The sequence below is a fragment of the Callospermophilus lateralis genome, chromosome 17, assembly GCF_048772815.1.
Source record: "Callospermophilus lateralis isolate mCalLat2 chromosome 17, mCalLat2.hap1, whole genome shotgun sequence".
NCBI lineage: Eukaryota > Metazoa > Chordata > Mammalia > Rodentia > Sciuridae > Callospermophilus > Callospermophilus lateralis.
Genome location: NC_135321.1, coordinates 56750387 through 56772302, shown reverse-complemented (window position 1 = coordinate 56772302; position 21916 = coordinate 56750387). Strand labels below are relative to the sequence as shown.

Here is a 21916-nt window from a genome sequence, read left to right as displayed (position 1 = left end):
TCTAAAACCAATATTCCCTCTACAGATAAAAGAGAATGGGCCATTTAAGACTGACCCTGAAAATATAATTTGTGATGGAAGTTTTCAGGAATGATAGTTTCATTTATGTACAAAAGTCCTTTACCCTCTGGGCAAGAATGTGCCCAAGGTACCATTCAGGAGGGCTCTGTGCCTGCGTTCTTCATAATTTTCACCAAGAACAAATATGGTATGTGAAAGAATTAGTGTAGTACATGTTAAATACTTTATAAACATTGAGTCGTCAGCTCACAGGCCTAAGAAATCAGGGAAGGTCTGATGAAAATCAGGTGGCCCTTTGGGAAGAAATCAATTCTTAGCAAGGCTTAAAGCTTTACCACTTTGGAAAGTATACTGTAAACAGCCAGCTGTGTTTAACTCTGGAAGGCAGGATGAAGGGCAAAGAGAGTACCCTCAGGTACATATGAATTTTTATCTATGCTTGTGCTATTTACAGAGTCATAGAAATATTAATAAATACATAGCAAAATCAAGTGTTTTATTATGTACATCTATAATGTACCAATAAAAAATGTGGAAGAAGAAAAAAAAAATTAAATCACGTGTTTCACAATTATGAACTCTGGTCTGGTTCCCTGGCATGTCTCCTAGGTCAGGCTGTAAAGCTGAGGAGTCCAAAGAAGTAACAATGGTATACTATGCAAAATGGAAATGTAAATGCTATCTAGACTCGAGAGGAGAGCTTTCTTATTTAAAAAAAAAAAAAATCAGGGAAGTTCACAGTTCTGACATACAGGCCTCATTTGACAGAAGAGATCTTTAAGGAAGTTGTTTTTTAAATCTTCTGTAACACATAAAGAGGGGATGAAGACAGCCAGAAAGTCCTACTGCTAGTACTGGAGCTGGGAAAGATCCAGGACCAGGAAACCAAAGGCTCTGTGGCTGGAGGACAGAGCTGACTTTCAGGGAAGCCCCTCCAGGTACCAACACTGCAGCCGAGCCCTAGGTTAGGGACAAGATTCTACTCAGGTATTCAGATTCTACTCAGCCCTGAGGCTGGACTGGGGGAGATGCTTCAGGGACCAGTAGCAGATGAACCCTTAGAGACAGATATGAAACATCATTCTTTTAGCCCAGGCTATGAATTTTATGTTAGGTTCTTCATTTTATACTTATTTGTTTTAATTAAGAATAGTATGTCACATTCTTTTTAAAATTTTTTTTAGTTGTCAATGAACCTTTATTTTATTTATTTATTTATATGCAGTGCTGAGAATTGAACCCAGTGCCTCACACATGCTAGGCAAATGTTCTACCACTGAGCCACAACCTCAGCTCATTATGTATGTCACATTATTGAATGAAAAAGTTAATTATTTTCTAATTAACCTAATGCCAGAAAGACTAGTTGTTAGAACCATAGGGTCACAATTCCAGCACCACAAATCACCTGAGTTAAAAACCCTAACCTTCAGGAACTACTAAGAAGTAAAAAATGCATAAACAGCCTTAGGAATGTTCACCTTAAATGCCCAACAAAAAAGCAGCAAGTGTGTTGGAGCACAGTGAGAACCATCCACCTGGCTCTTATGCATTCTTGGCTTCTGTTCTTTCAGGTAGAGAGACAAACTCAAAGTGCTTATTGTGCTCAAGAATAACCAGGTCGCCGCCACAAGATCATGTAACTGAAGACTGGGAAGCAGGGAACAGAGCCAAATGTTTGCCAACCTGATGATCTTCCCTGAATTGTTCCCAAGGTACACTGGTACATGTAATTTTATTTTTTCTCTCTGGACATGATAAATGTTGCCATCTACTACACTCAACAATGAGAATGTGTGATATGACACAAATCAAAAACCAAGGCCCGAGAAATTTTGTTACTTGCTCATTTATCCTTGAGAAAGTGATTTGGCCCTGTTTCCCAAGCTGTTTAATGCTTTATGAGGTTCTCATGCTTCTGAAGAGGCCCCAGCTCTGCACAGCAGGTCTGTAAGACACGTGGGCTGGCTCTTGCATCCAGGCTTCCTGGCTAATACCCACACCACTAACAGAGAGGCAAATCTTCTAATCAAGAATGTTCACTCTCAGTAAACCAGCTGTCGCTTACAGTAGAGCTCATTAATCTTCTGTCCTTGGACATATGGCATTGTGCACACAGAGCTCTGCTTTCACTACTGTGGACAGATGAATCCAGTGAAAAACAAACCTGATTTCGACTATCTGGATGCTACACAGTCAGCCCATCTGGGTGCTTCTACTGCATGCTATATGTAATGGAAACTCATATGTCTGCCTCACTTTTAAGGGCAATCATGAAAAATTAGTGTTGGAAAGAACAGAAGGCAAAGGGAAACAACATTAAAATATACTGAATGGGTGGTTCCAACTGACTTACTTTACATTATTTTCCACCCCAAGGGTAACATTTTCCATGACTGTTGTTTACAAAACCAGATGTGTTACATTTTTTTCCTTTTCCAAAGCATTTGGATGCATGTGTGGGAAACACCCACCAAGTGGTCTTAGATGCAGCAGGTTATGTATAACTGGCCATCAAGGAATACCATCTGAGTTAATCACAGATATTTTTGTGGACTGATTGACATCTTTTAAAAATAATAAAATTACTAGATTTGAAAGCATTATTTGCAAAGTAAGATTTTAGTTTCTAACTAGATCATTGCTGGGAAACTTCTTCCATGATCTAAAACCTCCCCACAGACACCCTCATAATGATGCACCTCCTGAGATGATGGGTAAAGGTTCCCTTGAAAGTCTGTTCCATTTCTTGAGTCACATTATTCAGGGAGAATGAAAGGTGAATAGTTGTACAAGGGAAACAGCTGTTTTGGTATGAAATATGATTTATATATGGAGAGAGAGCCGTTGGGGAGAAAACCCCAAATTCCTCCTATCTGGGCTCAGAACATCACAGCTTTCCTCATCTGGATCTGGGCCAAAGTCCTGATGACAACCTCCTCCCACTTGACCCACAGTGGCTCTGGGCAGAAGAGGCTTGAGTGAGAGGAGCAGCAGCTGCAGAGCCCAGCATAGAGGGAGTGCTCAGAAATGCCTGAGGCTGAGGCCGCACCCAATGCCCAGCGTCCAGTAGGCTGTGTCCTCACCCTAGGACACAGACACCCTGGGGGGCTGGGGGAGCAGCACAGGAGCTCTGGCTTGGCTGTCCAAGCCCTCTAGAAGAAAAGTTGAGTCAGAAGGGACTCAAAGTCCGAGAGTGAGATAGCTTTACTATAGGGTCTCTCAATTCCTCCCAAGACCTCAATCTTCCAAATCTACTATAGCTGCATCCAGATGAAAAAAAAAAAAACATTATATGTTATCAGTAGTATCTATTGGTTTATAAAACAGGGTCTATTTCTGTGGGGCTCAGAAAAACTTATAATTACTAAAAAGCACTCTTTTGGTATATACTTTTATTTTTTTCAAGGGTTTCATCAAATATTTTTATTTGGAACATTGTGTTTCGAGTGGCCAAAGAGAACTTGAGAGACTTTATATAAGTTGAGAATTTAAATTAAAAAACATTGTTCTTTTTTCCTTACAAATTATGTTGTCAATTCAGTGATGTTGGCAATTGCTGTTCAGCTAATGACAGTGAAAAAGCCCTGGAAGTTCTTTCTCTGGCTGTGATAGAAGCATTGTATTCAGTGTTCCCACTTCCTTGCAAGAATGGTCAGTTTTAAAAGTCCAAGTTGATTCTATACATTTTTTCCTCCCATGATATATTTGCTGGATTCTATTGATCTGATCTGACTACTACCCTTATTTATATGGGTAAGACAGATGAATTAATGGGCTGATACTAAGATAAAAGGCTGAACAATATGATTTATAGCAAAAATCCAGCATCACAAACATCAGCAGGTGGCCACAGTCAGAGGACTTTCCTGCTACCAGGAACACCAGACTTGGGAACTTGTAATAAGATGGCACAAATGTGGCTTGGGGAGTCTCCTTTCCCAGGGGTAGACAGAAGGATGGGTTTGATCTAGACACCCACCTGCCTGTGGAGTGGTCCCCCATCCACAGCCTGTAGCCGTGATCCATGATCACCAAGCTGCACGGGGACATGTGGGGAACACTCCCCCACTGGAAAGCCAGAGCCTTGGTCACCATCATCTTGGTCTGGTCCATCCACTTGGTGATTCCCCTTGACTCCAAGCTCACCAAGCTCAGAGAGGGTCTCTGGATGCTCACCCTGAAATGAGTAGCATATGATGATCATAGCTTTGCCCTCATCCTTTTGCAATACAGTCTGATTTTGTGTGTGTATGTATGTAATCAGGGAATGAACCCAGAGGTGCTTTAACACTAAGCCACATCATCAGCCTGTTTTTATTTATTTTATTTTTATTTTGAGATAGTGTCTCACTAAGTTGCTTAGGGCACTGCTAAGTTGCTGAGGCTGGCTTTGAACTTGAGATCCTCCTGCCTCAGCCTCCTGAGCCACTGGGATTACAGACGTGAGCCACTGCACCTGGCTAATTTATTTTTTAGTTGTAGATAAACACAATACCTTTATTTTATTTTTTATTTTTATGTGGTACTGAGGATCAAACCCAGTGCCTCACATATTCTAGGCAAGCACTATACCACTGAGCTACAACCCCAGCCCAACTGATTCTTTTTTAATGGGGTCTCACTGTATTGCCCAGCCTGGCCCTGAATTGCTGGTTTCAAGGGATCTTTCTGCCTCAGCCTCCTGAAGTGGTTGGGACTATTGAAACTATTGTTTGAGGCTAACTATCCACTTAATGGATTACCAAGTTCTTTCCTTCTTTGCCTCTTCCCCCTAAGATGCTCATTTGGCTATTTCTCTCATTGACCCTTCTTCCATTTAAATGGCATAGTGTGGGTGACCCATTTATTAGAAAAGGTTAATGAGACATTTTACTTCTTATAAATTAGTATTGCTTCTAGCTATAATTTTATAAATTAGAGGAATTCTATAGTATTGACCAATAGAAAACCTTATTTCTAGCCTTTCCTAGCAAAGGTTTTCCCTGTCATGAACACTTGGAAGCTGGGTGAATTAATTTTTAAAAACTTTTTTACCCTGAGGAAAGAGAATCACCCACCATTCACAGGACAACTTTAAATTACATACCCTGTTCACTAGAGTGGGAAGCAGACAAAAGGTCTTTGTTGGTTCAAAGGAAACCAGCTATTTACAATGCCTTAAACAGGTTAAGTAGTCTGGGTGTGGATGGACAGAATGCACAGGTCAGCAGTTCCAGGCCTATGCTAACCAAAACGCAAAGCGAGGACAGAGCCTGTGGAGCTAGAGGTCACTCTAATTTCAGCAACAACAACAAAAAAATCAATCAGAAAGCAAATAACTCTGTGCCATTGCTGTTTTGGATTCAGGAATTAAGACATAAAGGGAAGAATATATATGAATTTCAGAGGTGACAAAGTGACCCATGTGAGACTTAGAAGAGACCCTTATGGCTGTCACAGGCTCTAGCATCTGAAAACGTAAAGTATAACAGAAAGGAGAGCAGATATTCTAGAACCAGCTTATATAAACCACCAAAGGTGAATGAGATGACAAAGGACCTCATGGTGATAACTTCAATGAATTAATAAACCAAGAACAAAGGAGATGACCTCAAAACTTCATTGCAGAAAGGAGTTATAGACCAGGATACTCACAAAACTAGTTCCAAGTACAGCATGGAATTCTTGGTTTCATATATAACAGGATAAGCCATTGCATTTCCATGGCTTGGACTGAAATTGACAAAATAATTAAAAATAACAGGATATGGCTTTATGTGTAGGGGAAGGGACAGCAGTGTCTAGGGTCAAGAACAAAACAGATGCAAATAAAATGAACTCTATGGATGGCCTTACCTCCGTGAAATCCTCTCCTCCCTCCTCCATCTGCTCCCCTTGCCGCCAGTGTTTCAGCAACCACCTGAGTTTGACATAGAAGAGGAAGATGTTCTGCTTCAAGGACCGGAGCTCCTGCTGCAGCAAGTTCTTCTCATCACTCCAGTTTCGCTCATGGAGGGTGTTCTGCAAAGCCAGACTGTGCATTTCCAGCTCCTTCCACCTCAAGGCATAGAGGTGCTCCTCCTCCATCTTGAATGAAATCAAAGGGAAAGACTGACACAAGGCTCATTCCAATTTGCCACCTAAACCCAACCAACTGCAAACTGCCATTCAATTTAGACCATCTTACAAAGGAGATGAGAAACACAGGACCCCCATAAGTTTAGAGTGATGAACAACTTGAGGTGCATATGATGTATAGAATCTCATGAGCTTTAAGATTCAGAAGCAGATGCTATTTCAAAGAAAGGTATTAGAACCATTTTCTCCCTGCCAGTCTCTCATGGTGTTCCTAGATGTCTCTAAACCCCTTCAGAAAAAACTGTTTCTTTGATGAATGGCTTGCAGCTGATTCAAATGCCATTTAAGTAGATCCCACTGTGCCTGAGCTTGGCACATAAGGGTGCACTGCAATTATAAAGAAGAAATAAAATGGAAAGCCTTTTCTTTTATTTCCTGAGACCCCTAGTTCCCCAAAACCCCTCATAGAAAGAGAATACCTAGCCAAGAGAAGGCCCACCAAGAGCCAGAGAGCACAGCAGTTAAAGCCAGAAGGAATTTTTTTTTAGCTGCATACAATGGTCAGCAAACAAGAAACTAAGTACTTACTTCCACACTGAAGGCTGAACCTACTTATTAGATATGCATAGTAGATTTTCTTAGGGAAATAAAAGCATTACTGAAAAAGAAGAATCTTCCACCTGAGCTCTAAGTGCCTGTTTTGTTGTCTTTCTTCAGTTTGAGAGAGTTTCTCTCTACACCACCCAGGCTGGACTCAAAACTCTTGGGCTCAAGCACTCCTCCTGCCTCAGCCACCCAAGAAGCTGGGACTACAGGTGCCCGCCACCATGTGTGGTGGCACTCTTCCAAGAGACAAATGATTATTATGTGTCAATAGTGACTAAGCAAGAGGGTGTAAGTAAAATTGTATTTTGAAGATAAGGGCACAAGAATAATATTTATATTAGCTAAAGTGATGCATGAGATTAAAGGTTTCTATTCCATAGACCCACCCCACCTCCCAAACAAAGATTAGAATGGCAGCCTGGTCATTATCAGCTGTCCTCTCTTAATATAACATTCTGTCTTGTGCCAAAAAGGGAGTGATTTCTTTTATCCTAAAAAACTACATTATTTCTGAGGAACCTGAGGCTAGAACTATGGCTGCCTAAAGGTGACACCAATATGCTAAAGATGACACCATAAAGATGACACCAATATGGCTAATGTGCTAAATAAAGGCCAGGGGGAGACAGAAGTGGCTGTGGGAATATCTGTGGATCTATGCAATTGTCTCTGTGGCTACTGTGGTGACAATGGTTATCTATTGTACTTCAGGCTGAAAGTGGCAATTTTATCCAGTACCTAGGCAGTCTGCGAGTTCCACCGCTGGCTATCACCCTGTGTATACAAGCTCAGATAAAGTGGGGGCAGCCTGGCACACCAAAATCCCTCACTTGCTGTTGTCTCAGCCACCTGCCTCACTGAGGGAAAAATCCAGCTTCCTCGGGGGTCACATGAAGCCAACACAGCTCTTTCCCCGAGATGCTATAGAAAGATCTCGAGGTAACATTTTGAGGGGTGCTACATCTCAAGGGGCCATTCTCATACCCCTCTATCTGTAGCACCCTGTCCTGGCTCACTCTGACACCCCCCGACACACACACATACATACTGCCCTTTCTGACTCCTTTGTTCCAAGCCTCCAAGTGCTTCCCAAATATCAGATCTGACCTTCAGCCCTATGACTATGTTAGGGAACAACTTCCTTTAACTTTTGAACAAACCTGAAGGACAATATCTCTTCATTTCTTAAGTCTCTGCTTCAAAATACTCCTTTCTCATTAATCCAAGTACTAGACATACCTGAGACTCTACCATTGCACTATCAGCATCTCCAGAGATAAACTACCTTTTCAAACTATTTTTGGTACAATGCTTTAAAAAGATCTTTTTAATTAGTTAGGAATTGGTCGTTTGTACAATATGGAATTGTTTTCCTTTGGTAATGATAGTGAAACTTGATTTATAAGCAAAACATCTGAAAAGGGGTATGCCTCTTGGGGGAGAGGATAGCAGAGAATATTCATTCCCTGCTGTTCAACTCTAACCTCCCTAAGCTGCAAAGTGTAGCAGGTGATCCTTTAATCAGTTTGTGACCCATTTAGATCCTCTTGGCCTGAGTCACCCTGGAGGCATATACATACAGCACATATTCCTTGCCAAAATAAATTCTTGGATATACCAGGAACCTTACTTTGCATAGTATATTGCATGATAGAATATCAAGGTCCACTATTCAATATCAACTGCTTTGTTTCATTTTAAACGACAGCTATCTTTCAACAGCAAATGCAAGGGGAAAAGAGCAGTGATAGGAATTCTGAACTTACATATCTGTTTATAGCTTAATTAGATGCAGGGTGTCAAGGACTGGACTATCCTCAGGAGGCCTAGAGCCAGAGTGCCTGTTACCTGTGAATCCCTTCTACTAAGAGCTCTGGGAAAGGATTTAGTGGATAAAGAATAATTAGCCTATAATAGGTTATTCTAAAATTACTAGAAGTTAATCAGGCCACAGCTCAATTAGTGGCAGTATTTTTGAAGACGACAGTTTAGGATGAGTTGATATTCCTATCCGAAGATTCTCTTAACATTGACCAAGGTGATAGACACATTTCCCTGTCTGCTTGCATTTAAGGTCCTTGTTTTATGTCAGTTGCCTTGTTGGTACTGCTATAGTAAAGTTTAGATCAGATATGTGGAAAACTTTCCTGGTACCTTCATGTAAAACACAACCATTGTCCCTTATCCGTAGTTTTGTTTGCTGAAGTTTCAGTTACCTACAGTCACACTCCAAAAATATTACCTAGAAAACCCCAGAAATGGCCAATTCTTAAATTTTAAGTAACATTTATTATAGTATAGTGTTATAATGATTCTATTTTTATCACATATTATTGTTAATCCTGTTCAGTGCATAACTTATAAGTTAAACTTCATGATAGGTATATATGTACTGTATAGGAAAAAAGTAATATATTTGGGATTTGGTACTATTTGTGGATTCAGGCATCCTCACAATGCTTAGACAGGGGAAACCAAAGTGCTGAAATGTGTCTTCCAGAACAAAATGGTGGATAGTTGTCTTTTTGGCACATCTGAGAGGGGGTAGCTCAATTGGGTAACCTTTCTATATGCCTGTGGGTCTGTACAGGACAGGCAGCATTCTTTTAAAATGCATCATGGCATATCTCCTGAGGGGCTCTGCAGACCAAGAAGCGGTCATGCTGAAATCCGCGTTAATATTTACCTTACGGATCTTGTTTGTAAATGTCTCTGTGTCCTCTTGATGCAGTCTGGCCGCCTGCGCGAGCTGACCCTGTAGCTCTTCTATCGATACATTCTGCTCAGGTAAAACAGGGGGGCCCCTGAGCTGATTGGTGGGATAAAGGAAGGGGTTTAGTGGAAACAAGAACTCTGCCTCAGGTGACAACGCAGGACAGACATCTGCACAAGCTCGAGACAAACACAGAGAGACAGGGCACACGGGGTTGCAGCAGTGGAGTGACTCTGCGGCAACTTTCCTGGGACTTTGGGGATGGCGGGATGAGGAGGAGCTGGTGTGTGGGGCTCCACAGCTATCTGTGTCACCTGGTGATGGATTATTCCCTTCCACCTGCCCTGCTTCAGTGGCACACACTGCCCAAGAGGAACCACACAAAGATCTACTTATTACACTTCAGGTTACAAACAGGCCAATAAATCTGTGAATTCACTTATTGTTATTTTTATTGTTAAAGTCTACCTTTAAAGTCCAAATAGGCATGAGAAAGTGGTCAGAGTCACTAATTTGAAATGAAATGTGTTTTACAGAGTCGGAAACACTGTCATACTAAAAATCTCAGGCATCATTAAAATGTAAGCAAGACATTTTACCCACTGCTTTGTGCTACTTGGAGGCAGATGATATACAAAACTGGGAATGAGAGTGGATTGTTGCAATAAAAACACATGCCATTTTACTGGCTTGTTTTGTTGACCTTTAATTAATCTGTTACTTCTCACTGAGGACCACTGCTTCTCCTAATCTGTCATGAGTAAAAATCATACTCCAAGAACAGGAAATGCAGAAAATAAAACAGCAGAGCCGTTCGCTTAGCACAAGGAATAATGCGGGGGTAGAGGGGGATGCTCTTGGAGAAAGAAGGAAGAAAAGAAAATCAGACCCACTGGGGTTTCATCAAATTTGGGATAAAAATTTGCAAGTAAGATATCTAAACTCATCCAACCCTAAGAAATTCAAGAACTTCTGAATTAACTGCTTCTTAATTTACTAGTTGTTATTGCAGTTTTTTCTATGTGGACTCTCTTTGAAAAGAGGCATTTCTCTACATGTGGAATTTATTCCACTGAATTCATCTCAACTAATTTTTCATTCCCAAAAATTATATTTTCTTATTTTAAATGTGTGATCTTATGATAGATATTTTCCCTTTTTTTCTATATACCTGCATATTTAATAGTTCTGAACCCACTTTTTATATGGTGTCTGACAATCCTACAATCTAAAGGTCTTAGAATTCTTGCCAGCTCTTGCTGTTGGTGGGTGTCTTTGTGTGTTTGAAGTTTTGCACGGTGAGTTCATCTTCAATGGGCAGTTATCTATGGGTCTCACATGCCACTTGGTTAAGAATGTGCCTCCAGACTGGCTTTGCACTTGCAGAAGCCAGCAGTAAGACTTAAGTCCCTCTCCTTGAGGATTCCTGGACCAAAGTGGTAACATCAGTTCAAAGCTTGATCCCATATGAGAGCCAGCTGTGGCTCCCACTCCCAACCAGAGCCCATGCTGTGTAAACAAGTGTCCTGCTACCTCTCTCCTGCCCAGCAACCAGTAGGCAAATATTTCTCTTGTGAATTTCTTTCCCAGCTTGTGTTGGGCCTAAGGTTCTGTCCCTTGTTTCCATTCACCCACCTAACCCAGATATTGCTCTTGTTTTCAATTCTGAAATAAATTCCAACCCTTGAAGACTCCCTATTCTTGGAATTCAGCTATGTAAATAAAAGGAGTTTTATATTTTATGCAGCATTTTATTCAGCAAACACTGTGCACTTGCAATACAGGCACTGTTCAAAGCATTGGGGTTACAGTAATAGATGAAGTTGCCCAAACCCTACCCTCAGGGGTCTTCTCTTCTACCATTCAGTTGTTTTCTGCAAGAATGTTTTCAGGCAGCTTGGGCTGCTCAGCTGCTGGCTTTACTTTTTAGTTACAAATTATTCCACAAATTTAAGATGCAAAGACTCTCCATATTTTAATGCATTAGGTGCCAGCCAAAGTTTTGGACTATTTCACATTAAAACAGATATCCTAATCAAGCTTGTTGTTTAAGAAAAACCAAAGATCTATTAATTTAATTTCTATATATGTTGAGTATCCTTCATCCACAATGCTTGGAATCAGAAGTGTTTTGGATATTTTGGGCGGAGGGGATGGACTATGGAATATTTGCATATGAATAATAAAATATCTTGGAAATGGGACCCAAATCTAGGCATGAAATTCATTTATGTTTTGTATATACCTTATAAACACAGATGGAAAGTAACTTTGTTCAATGTTTTTAATAAATTTGTGCATGAAACAAAGACTTCATGGTATGGAATTTTTCACTTGTAGAGTCACATGGATGCTCAGAAAGTTTTGGATTTGGGAGCATTTCATATTTCAGATTAGGGATGCTAACCCTGTATTATCCTAAACTATTAGGTTGGCTTCAATCTTAATAAATATTTAAATTATTTTTAAACAGAGAGATAGTCTCATACTTCAACATCATTTGATTAAAAATATGCTCTTATGATTAAAACACACCTTTGAAGAGTACCGTTGAGATCCACATGTAGACTGTTGCCTGGTTAACAACAGAAACTTACTGATCAATCAGAAGTTTCATTATCCGGTATGGTCCACTTTTGCTAATGAAATATTAAAACTCCTATGGGTAGCTGGTTCCTGGCTGGGATGCCAATGTCACTCCAGTGTTACAAAAACAAAATACAAACATGCCAAGGCAAGAGTTCTGGTCTAGAATGACTCCCATTGCCACGTGACTGCATATAATCACATACAACTGGGGAACATTTTCACATGACATAAACATTTCCTCTAGGAAAAAATATACTTCCCTTTACCATCAATTCCCCAAAGGTTTTATTCTAAAAGTCATCCTTTGCTCACTTACCTAAGATTCTGGTTATATAACAAACAAATTCACCTTGATCTATATGGTAGTTTACTTAAACGAGTGCCATTCACACTTGTTTCCAAGGCTTTCTAGACATTAATCTTGACATCATGACCACCCTTCACCCTGAGCCAGCATTCTGAGATCCAGTGCCCTCCTTCTGCCCATAGGGGTCGAATCCCAGAATGATTCGTATTGTTAATTTCCTGAACGTCCCCAGAAAAAGTGACTTATAAATTCTTTCCACCCTTAAGAAGATAATGTCACCATCTCAATAAACAGAAAGAGGAATGCTATAATAACCACCAATGATACTTGTGTGTTATAAGTCTACAAGATTTCCATTGCCACAACTTTGTTTCTAGTGAGAGTTCCATTTTGTCTTGGCCAGTTCTGGTACCACCTCTTTCAAAAGCAGTATATGAGGTCAATGCATGTGTACAAATACTTGGCATAAACCCCACGTAGTTTCACTGCGGCTGGTATTTCACAGCTGAGACATAAGGGATCACAGATGTTCCGTGTGCTTGGTTGATTAAAGGATAAAAGGGAGAGCTAGGAAGAAGAGCTCTTTGAGATTTCTGACCCAGAAACTCAATCCTCTGGGCACAGGCTTGGTTTCATTTATATGTGAAATCTGACCAGTGTCCATGCTTGGCCACTTCTCATTCAGAACTATTTTTAAGGCTCCTAGCACATTCCATATGAAACATTCTAAACACTGCGTACTCTTAACAAATGTGTCTCCCTCAGAAGACCTAATGGGAACCATGGGTTGAAGACAGGGAAGAGTTCAGGACACAGTGGGACCATCTTGCCAATATCTACTGAGATGAGCTTGTGCTTCTGAAGTTGTTTTGCTGTTGTTTAGGTTGGGTGTGGTTTTTTAACAGTTAACTTCTGCACAATTACAATAGTGGGTGGGTTAGTGTTTGTGAATTCTGACTTCAGTTTTCTCTGACTGTGGCTGTTTTGAAGAATGCTGGCCTTGAATATACCTCTTCTTTCCTAGGTCTAGTGAAGGGTGGCATCTGAACAGCCAGCCTCTAACACCAATTTGTTATCCACTGAAAAGGGCTAATGTATAAGAATGGACTTTTCCTTCTTCTCCTTCCTGGTGTTATTACTGCTAACCTGGCTAAATACCCCAACCTTCCAAAAATAACATGTCTTCTTTCCCCTGTCCTCAGATATGAAAATGCATAAGGCCAAAACCAGAAGAGAACCATTTCACAAATGGGAGTTGAAAAACTGATTCTTTTAAAAATATTCTGTTTAAATTCAAAAAGTTGTTTCTTTTACACCATTGAAGCTGGGTGTCCTATGGGACTTCTCTCTCAAACCTCCCAGGAGCTCTGAAGGAGGTTCACCCAGGGATAGAAGTAATTGGCTTGAGGACAAAATTAGTGTTTTTTTTAAAGGGCAATGTAACAGGGAGCAAAGACAACTGCTAGCAATATGTCACCCAGCTTCATGTTAGCCTCATTCTGGATGAAAGTGTCCATGTTTGCAGCTGAAGTTGTAGCTCCGTGGAAGAGCGCTTCCTAGCATAAGCATGTGCAAGATCCTGAGTTTGATCTCCAAAGGGTAGGGTACAGGGGTGGAGGGTGCCCATGTTTGTCTTTTCCCCAATGACTCTGGAATCTGTGTGAGTCTAACACAGAGTGGCTTCTCTCGCTGGGCTGTGCTGCTAACTGATGGGAGCTTTGTGTGCCATGTCCACGACAGCCTCATAGAAGGGCAATTGTTGGCAGTGAACTTAGGGATGTTTTCATTAAAAGGCTTTTTCTGCTTCCTGGAACTGCCCATTGTACAATTCCTTAACACAATGTAATATTCAAGGACCGAACAAGTCTGTCAGAGTGATATCCACACCAGGGACAGGCAGCCTCTGCCACCCAGGCTTGATGAGGGATCCATGCTCAGCTCCTCTAATAAAAGGAAACACTACAATAGTATGAAAGGGATTTCAGAACACGTTTCATTAAGAAATTTTAAAAATAGAATGTGTTTGCATACTTGAGTTCTGTCTTCTGAGCAAAATGCCTTTTTGAATAAAGACGTAAGAACAAAGGACACATAACTCCAGATTACCTCCATTACCCCTGCTAGGAAATGATGTTTGGGGTTTTATTTATTTCTTTATTTACTTATTTATTATTTTTATTTTTTTAACCTGACCTACCACTATTGGGTTTTTATTTTATAATTGAAATATTTAAAATTAAAGGAAACTAGATGGGTTTCTAAAACAACCATACCATGGCAAGGTAGCCATAATGTCACCTGAGTGAGGATGGCCAGAAACGCAGCTCGGTGGAGGTAGTAGGCTCCGTGCTGACAGGTGCCCACAGTCACAGAGAGCTCTAAAGCAGTCTTAAGAACACTGTTCTAGACCCAGTTCTGTCACCCACCCTCTTGGGCAGTTATTTGCAAGCCACTTTACTCTGAAGTCCTCATTTTTCTCCTTCAAAGAATGAGAGAATTAGTTTGAAGATCAGATGTTCCTATCTGAACTACATTGTTTGGTGATCCTATGCCCACACCAAAGGGTACCACCCAGCTCTGTTCATCTACCTCTTATGCAGGTTTACTGTCCCTCAATATTCAGTTTGACTCAACTGAGTACTTTTCTCTTTCCAAAATCGCTGCTGGTTTGTAAAGCTCTGTTGCGTGTGTGCATGTGGCACCTTATTACTGCACCAGCATTAAATAATAAGCACCCAGCAGGAACCCAGGAGGGGATGAGCTTTCTGACAACTCACAGAGCTTACGTAACTAAGGCTGTGTGACAGACCTTGAATGACGGGGCACCTAAGAAGGAAGCCACAGTTCTCATAATTAGTCCTTCAGTGGGAAGAGGTTGCTGAGGCAGCCTGAGTTCTGATTCTGGCCCAGGAAGGGAAACAGCCAGTAGAAAAGGGGAAAGTGCTACAGTGGGCAGAGAAACTGGTACCATGACCAGGGGAGCATCTGGCATTCTGCAATGCTGGGACATACTGCCCTGTCTTTAATTTCAATCCTATTTTACACGGGCACAGCATTCGGTACTTTTAAAACTACTTCCTCATTCAACAGCTCATTTGTTCTAAGAATCATCCACCTATAACCATGTGAGGCAGAGAAGGCATCTTTATTCCCATTTGACAGAGGCCCAGAGAAAACAGAGGCCCAGAGGTTCCTCTGAGAAATTGAGTCAGTGATGGACACATTAAGGTTAGAGCCCCAAGGCTCAAGATGTCCCTGCTAGAAATAACTTAGTAGTACAGTGTTAACTGAAGGTTGGGAAATGAGTTTTCCGGAGGTATCCATGCTGCAGACGGATCATTCGGGACATCTGAAATGTGCATAATTGTGAGTTTGTGACTGCCCAAGCAACCAGCATTCTCAGATGAAGACCCTGTGTGCAATATGAGCTAACAAAGGCGTTTCCTGGGAAAGTTCCACAGTGTTCTGAGGCACTGACTCCCAAAAGCCAAATGAGTTCTGCAAATATTTGGCTACTCTGTTTAACTTTTGGTATAAAATCTAGGAACATCGTACTTGCCATTTTGGAACAAGAACACTGTGAAATTGATGTACCTTATGTATGTCTAACTCTGTGTCTGAAGACTGTGTTCAGGAAATGTTAAACAAAATGACAGGTTCTGGGTACTCTGACTGGGAGGCACCAGCCATCCCTGGACAGACTGTAGAGATCTGCAGGACATGCTGAGCTTCTGGCTGTTCCCAAGGAGGTTGGCACCACTGTGTGCTTTTGTAACACCTTCAGGAGCATGTGTACCTCCCTCTAGGATGTGAACCTGGGTGCCAACTTCTTAGGTTGGGTCTGGCCTCTCCAGATAACATGGCACTATATAGACTGTTTCGGAACACTTTTTAAATTTTACTTATTTAGAGGTGATTTTCATATTCTCATGTGTCTAATCACAAGGGTAAAGATGTGACATACTCCTTTTCAGAGCCAGGGTTAGAGCTGTTTGGATTCTTCTGGGCGAGGCAGCCCTATGCCCACCTCTGATAATGATGCCAGCAGTACCCCCCACCTCATCAGCAGCACCTCTGCCTATTTCCTAACCAAACAGCCTGCCTTTCCTAGCAACCGAGCCTCACCTCTTACCCACCTCTGTTACTCAGCTGTTCCCACCTCACCCTCACTCCTGCCTGGGAGGAGATGCTCCCATGCCTCTGAGCTAAGTGTTAGCATCCCTCTAGGGACAGAGAAATTAAAAATCTTTATCAGTATAACTCCAGAGTTATGGTCCTTTTCTAATAGACAACCTGCTACTCTAGCCCTGTCCCAAACCTGAGTGATCAGCAAGGTAACAGCCCAGGCTCACTCCTCAGGAACATCTTGGTGTTCTAGTTGGGCTATTTTTGTCTTGGAGCTTCCCTCTCACGGGACTACAGATGACTGTGATGGCTCAACAACAATGCAGGTGTCTGTACAGGTGGCTGCAAGTTTGTGCACGTGGGATTATCATGGCAACAGAGACAGCTGTGGATACCACACAGGTTGGGAGTAGACATCCCTAATTCCCCACTGGCTGAGACACTGTCCTCAGGAACCATGGAGGAGTCACATGACTCATGGGCAGTGAAGGACTGAAAAAGAAAGGAGACTTTCTTCCCTAAGAAAAAGCCAGCTTGGGTTCTACCCCAAGTTTCCCTGCTGTAGAATAAGAAGCCACTGAACACTCACAAATAGGGCCAGCCATGCCCGGTCACACCTCTAGGCACTCCTGGGGCCAGGAATGCAGGTCCATGAGGGGACAATAGTGCAGTGAGGCATCACTTCCATCTGACAATGAGGGTGGCAGGTCCAGTTGTCATTATGCACAATGACATATAAGTTCTACCTGGTCCCATGTCCTCCTGCCATGTTCCCTAAGGGACCTGTCCCAGATGAGAAACTGCACAGCCAGCCACATGGCAAGAGAGGAAAGTGGGATGGAGAGGGCAAGGTAGGGACTGACCTCTAGGTTGAAGCAGCTCTGGCCTCCTGCCCGGTGGCTCCCTGCATCCCCGTCAGCCCGGCGGTGCAGCTCCCGTGTAGCTCGGAGGCGAAGGCTTTCTCGGTCATCCCCTCGCTCCTGACCAAGCTGCCACTCCAGCTGGTCTCTCAGTTTGGACTGTTAGGTGCATGGGAAGGATTCATTTTTTTGTTTTTTTGTTTTTTGTTTTTCCAGGAGGAGGTTAAGTTTTTATTTTTAACAAAAAAAAAAAAAAAAAAAAAAACAGGACAAAGGGGTGGGAGAGGCAAAGAGAACAAAAACAGGTAAGATAGACAACTGAAAAAAAACTACCAAAGAAAAGCATGAGCAGAAAAACCAGCTTCAACACAATGGCAGAGGAGAGTGAAGAGAACAGAACAAAGAATGCGGATGAGCAACGGGATGGGCCGAAACATCTGGAAAGCAAAGAATGCGTGGGGGATGCAGAACACTGGTTATGAGGCGCATGCAATGGGGATGCGTGAACCACAAGTCGACTACGAGCACACTACCCATGAAGGACACAGAGGACAAGGCTCTTCCTTCCTTACGTGTGGGTCGAGCAGCAAAAGCCATAATCCGGGGCGGCAGCGGGGCCATGCATCCCAGGGCGATGCCTGGGAAAGTGGTCCTGGTAAGGCTGCTCCACTCTGCCCCTTGCCCTCGGCGGTGCGGGAGGGTGGCGGGAGCCAGCCGGCAGGGAGATTTTTTTTCCATCAAAAACAGCCTTCTCTCAGAACTGGGCTCCTCTCCCCCATCCTGGCTTATCTTCCAGTGGGAGTGGGTGGGCCTGGGCTGCCTAGGGCCTCTCAGAACTGCACTGTGTCCCTTTGGTAGTAAACCCAAGGAGGGATTCGGGCGCTCGTTAGCGAGTCTGCTACTCATCCTGACTGTGACAGGAGTTGGTACTTTGGTCTTAAACTCCTCATTGCTTCTTCAGCAGGGTGGCGGGTTGTTTTTGAAACACCGAGAAAGGAGCAAGGATGAGCTGCGACGATCCCTAGCGCCTCCACTGGGCTTAGCCTTTGTGTCATGAGAGGGCCTCTAAACCACAAGCGGTGGCGCAGTTAAAAAAAAAAAAATCAAAGAGGAAAACGGAGAAACAAGGAAATAAAACAAAACAAAAAATAACAAAGGAAAATAAAACGAAAGAAACAAAAAAAAAAGAAAGAAACCCAACCAAGAGACAGGATTTGGTTGACGCCGGAGGCTTTAGTACAATGCAGGTCTGAAATCATAACCAAGCAGCCGTGAGCAGCGCCAGCCCGAGAGCAGCAATGCCAGCGAGAAGGAGGAAGAGCAAGACGGAGCAGGGAGGCGAAGCCAGGAGCCCCCTTACCTGCAATTCTGGGACTAGCTCCTTCCCCATGTTCCCGATGGGAGAGTCCCGGGACACAGAGGTCATGGTGGAGAGGAAGCTGGAAGACTCTGTGAGGTGGGGCAAGGGTGACAGGCCGTCCCCAATCCGGGTCACCTGTTCCAGAAAGGCCTGCAGCTCTTTCCTGAAAGCCTTCATCTTCACATTGATGGTCCCCAGAAGATGGGGTTCACTCTGGGCCCCCTCACCCCTCTCGCCCTCACCCTGGACACCATGTGAGGCCAAGTTGCTGCCCTGCAGCCCTGAGTCATGGATGAAGCCATCAGTGTCTGTGATGAGGCGCTCCACGGATCGCTCAAGCCGCTGGGCCTCATGCTTTATGGTTGCCAGGCACTCGGTGTCCTCCCGGGCCCTCAGGAGCTCTGCTGGACATGGCTCACTAGCCTCTGATGGTTTCCCACTCCCGAAGCCTGAAGTCTTCTCGAACATGTCTTCTGAGTCACTCTCACCGCCAACTGGGCCTTCCCGCTTAGGCTGGGGCAGGCGGCCCTCTTCCCCATCGCTCTCCTTCTTGCCTGTGTCGCTCTCAGCATCACTGTCCCGGGGGCTGGGGGCACGCAGCCCCAGGTGGGCAGCCAGGTCGCAGCGCTGGACATTGGACAGCAGCACCCGGTTCTCATACTGCAACTTCAGCACCTTCCCACTCAGCTCATTGATCTGCAGCCTGGCTGATTTCAGCTCCTCCTGCAAGGGAGCCCCGGCCCCAGCACCCTTACATGAGCTGTCCCCAAGCCACCCTGGCTCCTGGCGAGGCTCAAACTTGAACTTGCTCAGCTCATGGGTCAATTGTCGGTTGTGGTCTTCAATTTCAGATATGGACCTCCTCAACAGCTCGGCTTCCTCTTCCACAAACTGCAGGTGACGGCGAAGCTCCGTGGAGGACTCCAGGGAGTCGCCAAAGGGTGAGGTAGGAATGCTTGGCACGTGGTCCCGGCCCATTCCCTCCCGCTCATGCTGGACCCGCATGTCTTCCATCTCTGCCTTGAGGCCTCGGTTCTCCACCTCCAGCTCCACGATCTTCCGGCCCAAGATATTGGCTTCCTCCTCCACCAACTTCAGCCGCAGCTTCAGCTCTGCCTCTCTGGTGCTGGGGGGCCCCCCGGCTTCCCCCGTGGGGAGGGGACTGTCCACATCACCGTACAGGGACTTATACTTCTGGAGCTCCTGCTCCAGCTCATCCTTCTCCCTCCCAAGTTTGGCCATCTTTTTGCGCATCAGGGAAGCTTCCTCTTTGGCAAACTGGAGTTGGCACTTCAAATCGGCACTGTCATCCTGCCAGCAAAGAACAGCCCGAGAGAAGGGTTATTTGAAAATACCAAATGTTCGTGTTTTTGATGATTCCCCTCGCACCTCGCCCCCAACACACACACACACACACACACACACACACACACGCTGATCTTGCTGTCAGTGCTGTCAAGTTACATGGAGAAGGAGCCAAGACAAAGCAGTGATGAGCCCAGGGCTTTGTAGAAGGCACCTAGGAAAGGCCCACAGAATGTTGCTTTGTCAACAAAACAAGAACTACAGAATTAGTTTGGGGGGGGGACCATGCACATGAAGAACATCATACAAGTTATAAATGAAGAAAGAAAATGAAAATAAACCAACACTCATTGGTAATACAGTGACCCCCTCATGACTGTGAGTTGAACCTGGTTCATCCCCAGCAACCACCAGAGAGACATCAGAACCTCTCATAAAAGCCTAGTATGGCCAACAGGATTCAGGGGCCACATCCAGCCTGTGACTTCTCACTTCATCTATAGTGCAGACCCCTTCATTCCTTGCAAGGTAGTATCTCTACAAGGTACTACCAGGATGGGGAGAGCAAGCAACCCCAAATAAGAGCCCAGCTTTCTACTGATGGGTTATATACCTGAAAGAGGGCAATTCAGGTGAATTGCTGCTGCCTCCTCTTCCTCAAGGTACCTCAGAATAACATGAGGATGAAACAATGGGATGATGGGCAAGAGGGGGCTTTGAAAGTGTTGGTGCTACTTCAGTGCCAAGCACTGGTGGGGAGAACACAATGACTACTACACACCTAGCCACCCCCACTACTCCCAAGCTCTCACCATGCAGGGGCCACTTCAGGGCCTTTGGTTCCATTCCCCTCCCGTCAGCTGCTGTGACACAGCAGGAAATCAAATCCAGAGGCCTGAGGGAAGGAGCTAAATGTTGGACAGAGTGAAGCGTTTTCAAATCAGAGTAGTAGTTCATGGAAGAATAGCACAGCAGAATACCAGAGGATTCTCGAGGGCCTCCAAAGGAGGTTCTGCCACGGAAGGCCTACAGTGTATGGTGGAGGTCAAGAGGGCACTTTCTGGACCAAATGCAACATCAACTCTACCTTTCCAATGTGGATCCCTGTACTTTGAAGCAGTGTGAACTCTCCAACTTAGTCTTAGAAAAATTTTATATTAATCACATTTGATGAATAGGCACAATGACCAAGGGAACAACGACCCATTCCATGATTCATTCCTCTTTCACTAGCAGAAATTCCAAATCGCTGATGGGACAGAGAGGAGACAGCAGCAAAGGCTTCCCCATCACTTAGATAAACTGTCAGCAGCTCGGAGACTCATCTGCTGTCCTGGATGCTAACCAGGATTGGGAACAAGTCAACCCTCTGGGAGAGAAGAATTAATTCTTGCAGAGCTTCACCCGCATTTCACCTGCATTGCTTTCATGCTCAGAGAATAATGGCTCACTCTGCCAGATTCTGGCAGCCACTAGCCACGTGGCAGAAAGACAAAGGAATACCTTCCTTGGTGCCTCCCGGGTTTTCACCTTGCCCCCTGCCCTGATCTCTTTTCTCCTTCATCACAAACCCACGGAAATGAGGGAAATGATGTGCCAAGAAGACTCAGGAAAAATCCATGACCAGGCCTTCAGCCAGTGCAATGTGGAGGGCATGACCAGGAGCTCTCCCCTGTGCCGTGCAGATGATGACACTCCTAGTGTCTTCCTCAGGACCAATCATAAAACCAGCACAGCTGGTCTTGGGGTTAAATATGCTGCCCACGATACTAACTCTGGCCCCTGCCATCTGGGGACCTGGGTCAATTGCAGAGTCCTGGTGAACCTGTCTCCTTATGTCTAAAGCAAAATTTTCAAACTACAAAGTCACTGTAAAGGTCACCAAAATAATATACAATAAATTGTAAATGGCATTCACCTGACCCTACCCACTTTTTTCTTTGTCTGAAATGCAATTAATATTGGGAAAG

The 21916-nt window shown here is 43.8% G+C and overlaps 1 protein-coding gene across 4 annotated transcripts in view; it reads right to left on the bottom strand.

Moving 5' to 3' along the window:
- The window catches only part of Mtcl1 (microtubule crosslinking factor 1), a 124685-nt gene that overhangs the window by 28046 nt on the left and 74723 nt on the right, over positions 1-21916 (bottom strand). For 2 of the 4 annotated variants that reach the window (XM_076836777.1, XM_076836779.1), the window contains exons 5-9: positions 18642-19952; positions 17285-17440; positions 9374-9496; positions 5860-6090; positions 4004-4201 (exon numbers count right to left, since the gene is read on the bottom strand). In XM_076836777.1, the coding sequence (XP_076692892.1) occupies positions 4004-4201; positions 5860-6090; positions 9374-9496; positions 17285-17440; positions 18642-19952 (2019 nt within the window). The remainder of the gene's footprint in view (positions 1-4003; positions 4202-5859; positions 6091-9373; positions 9497-17284; positions 17441-18641; positions 19953-21916) is intronic. The other 2 variants (XM_076836778.1, XM_076836781.1) reach the window with 1 other exon arrangement.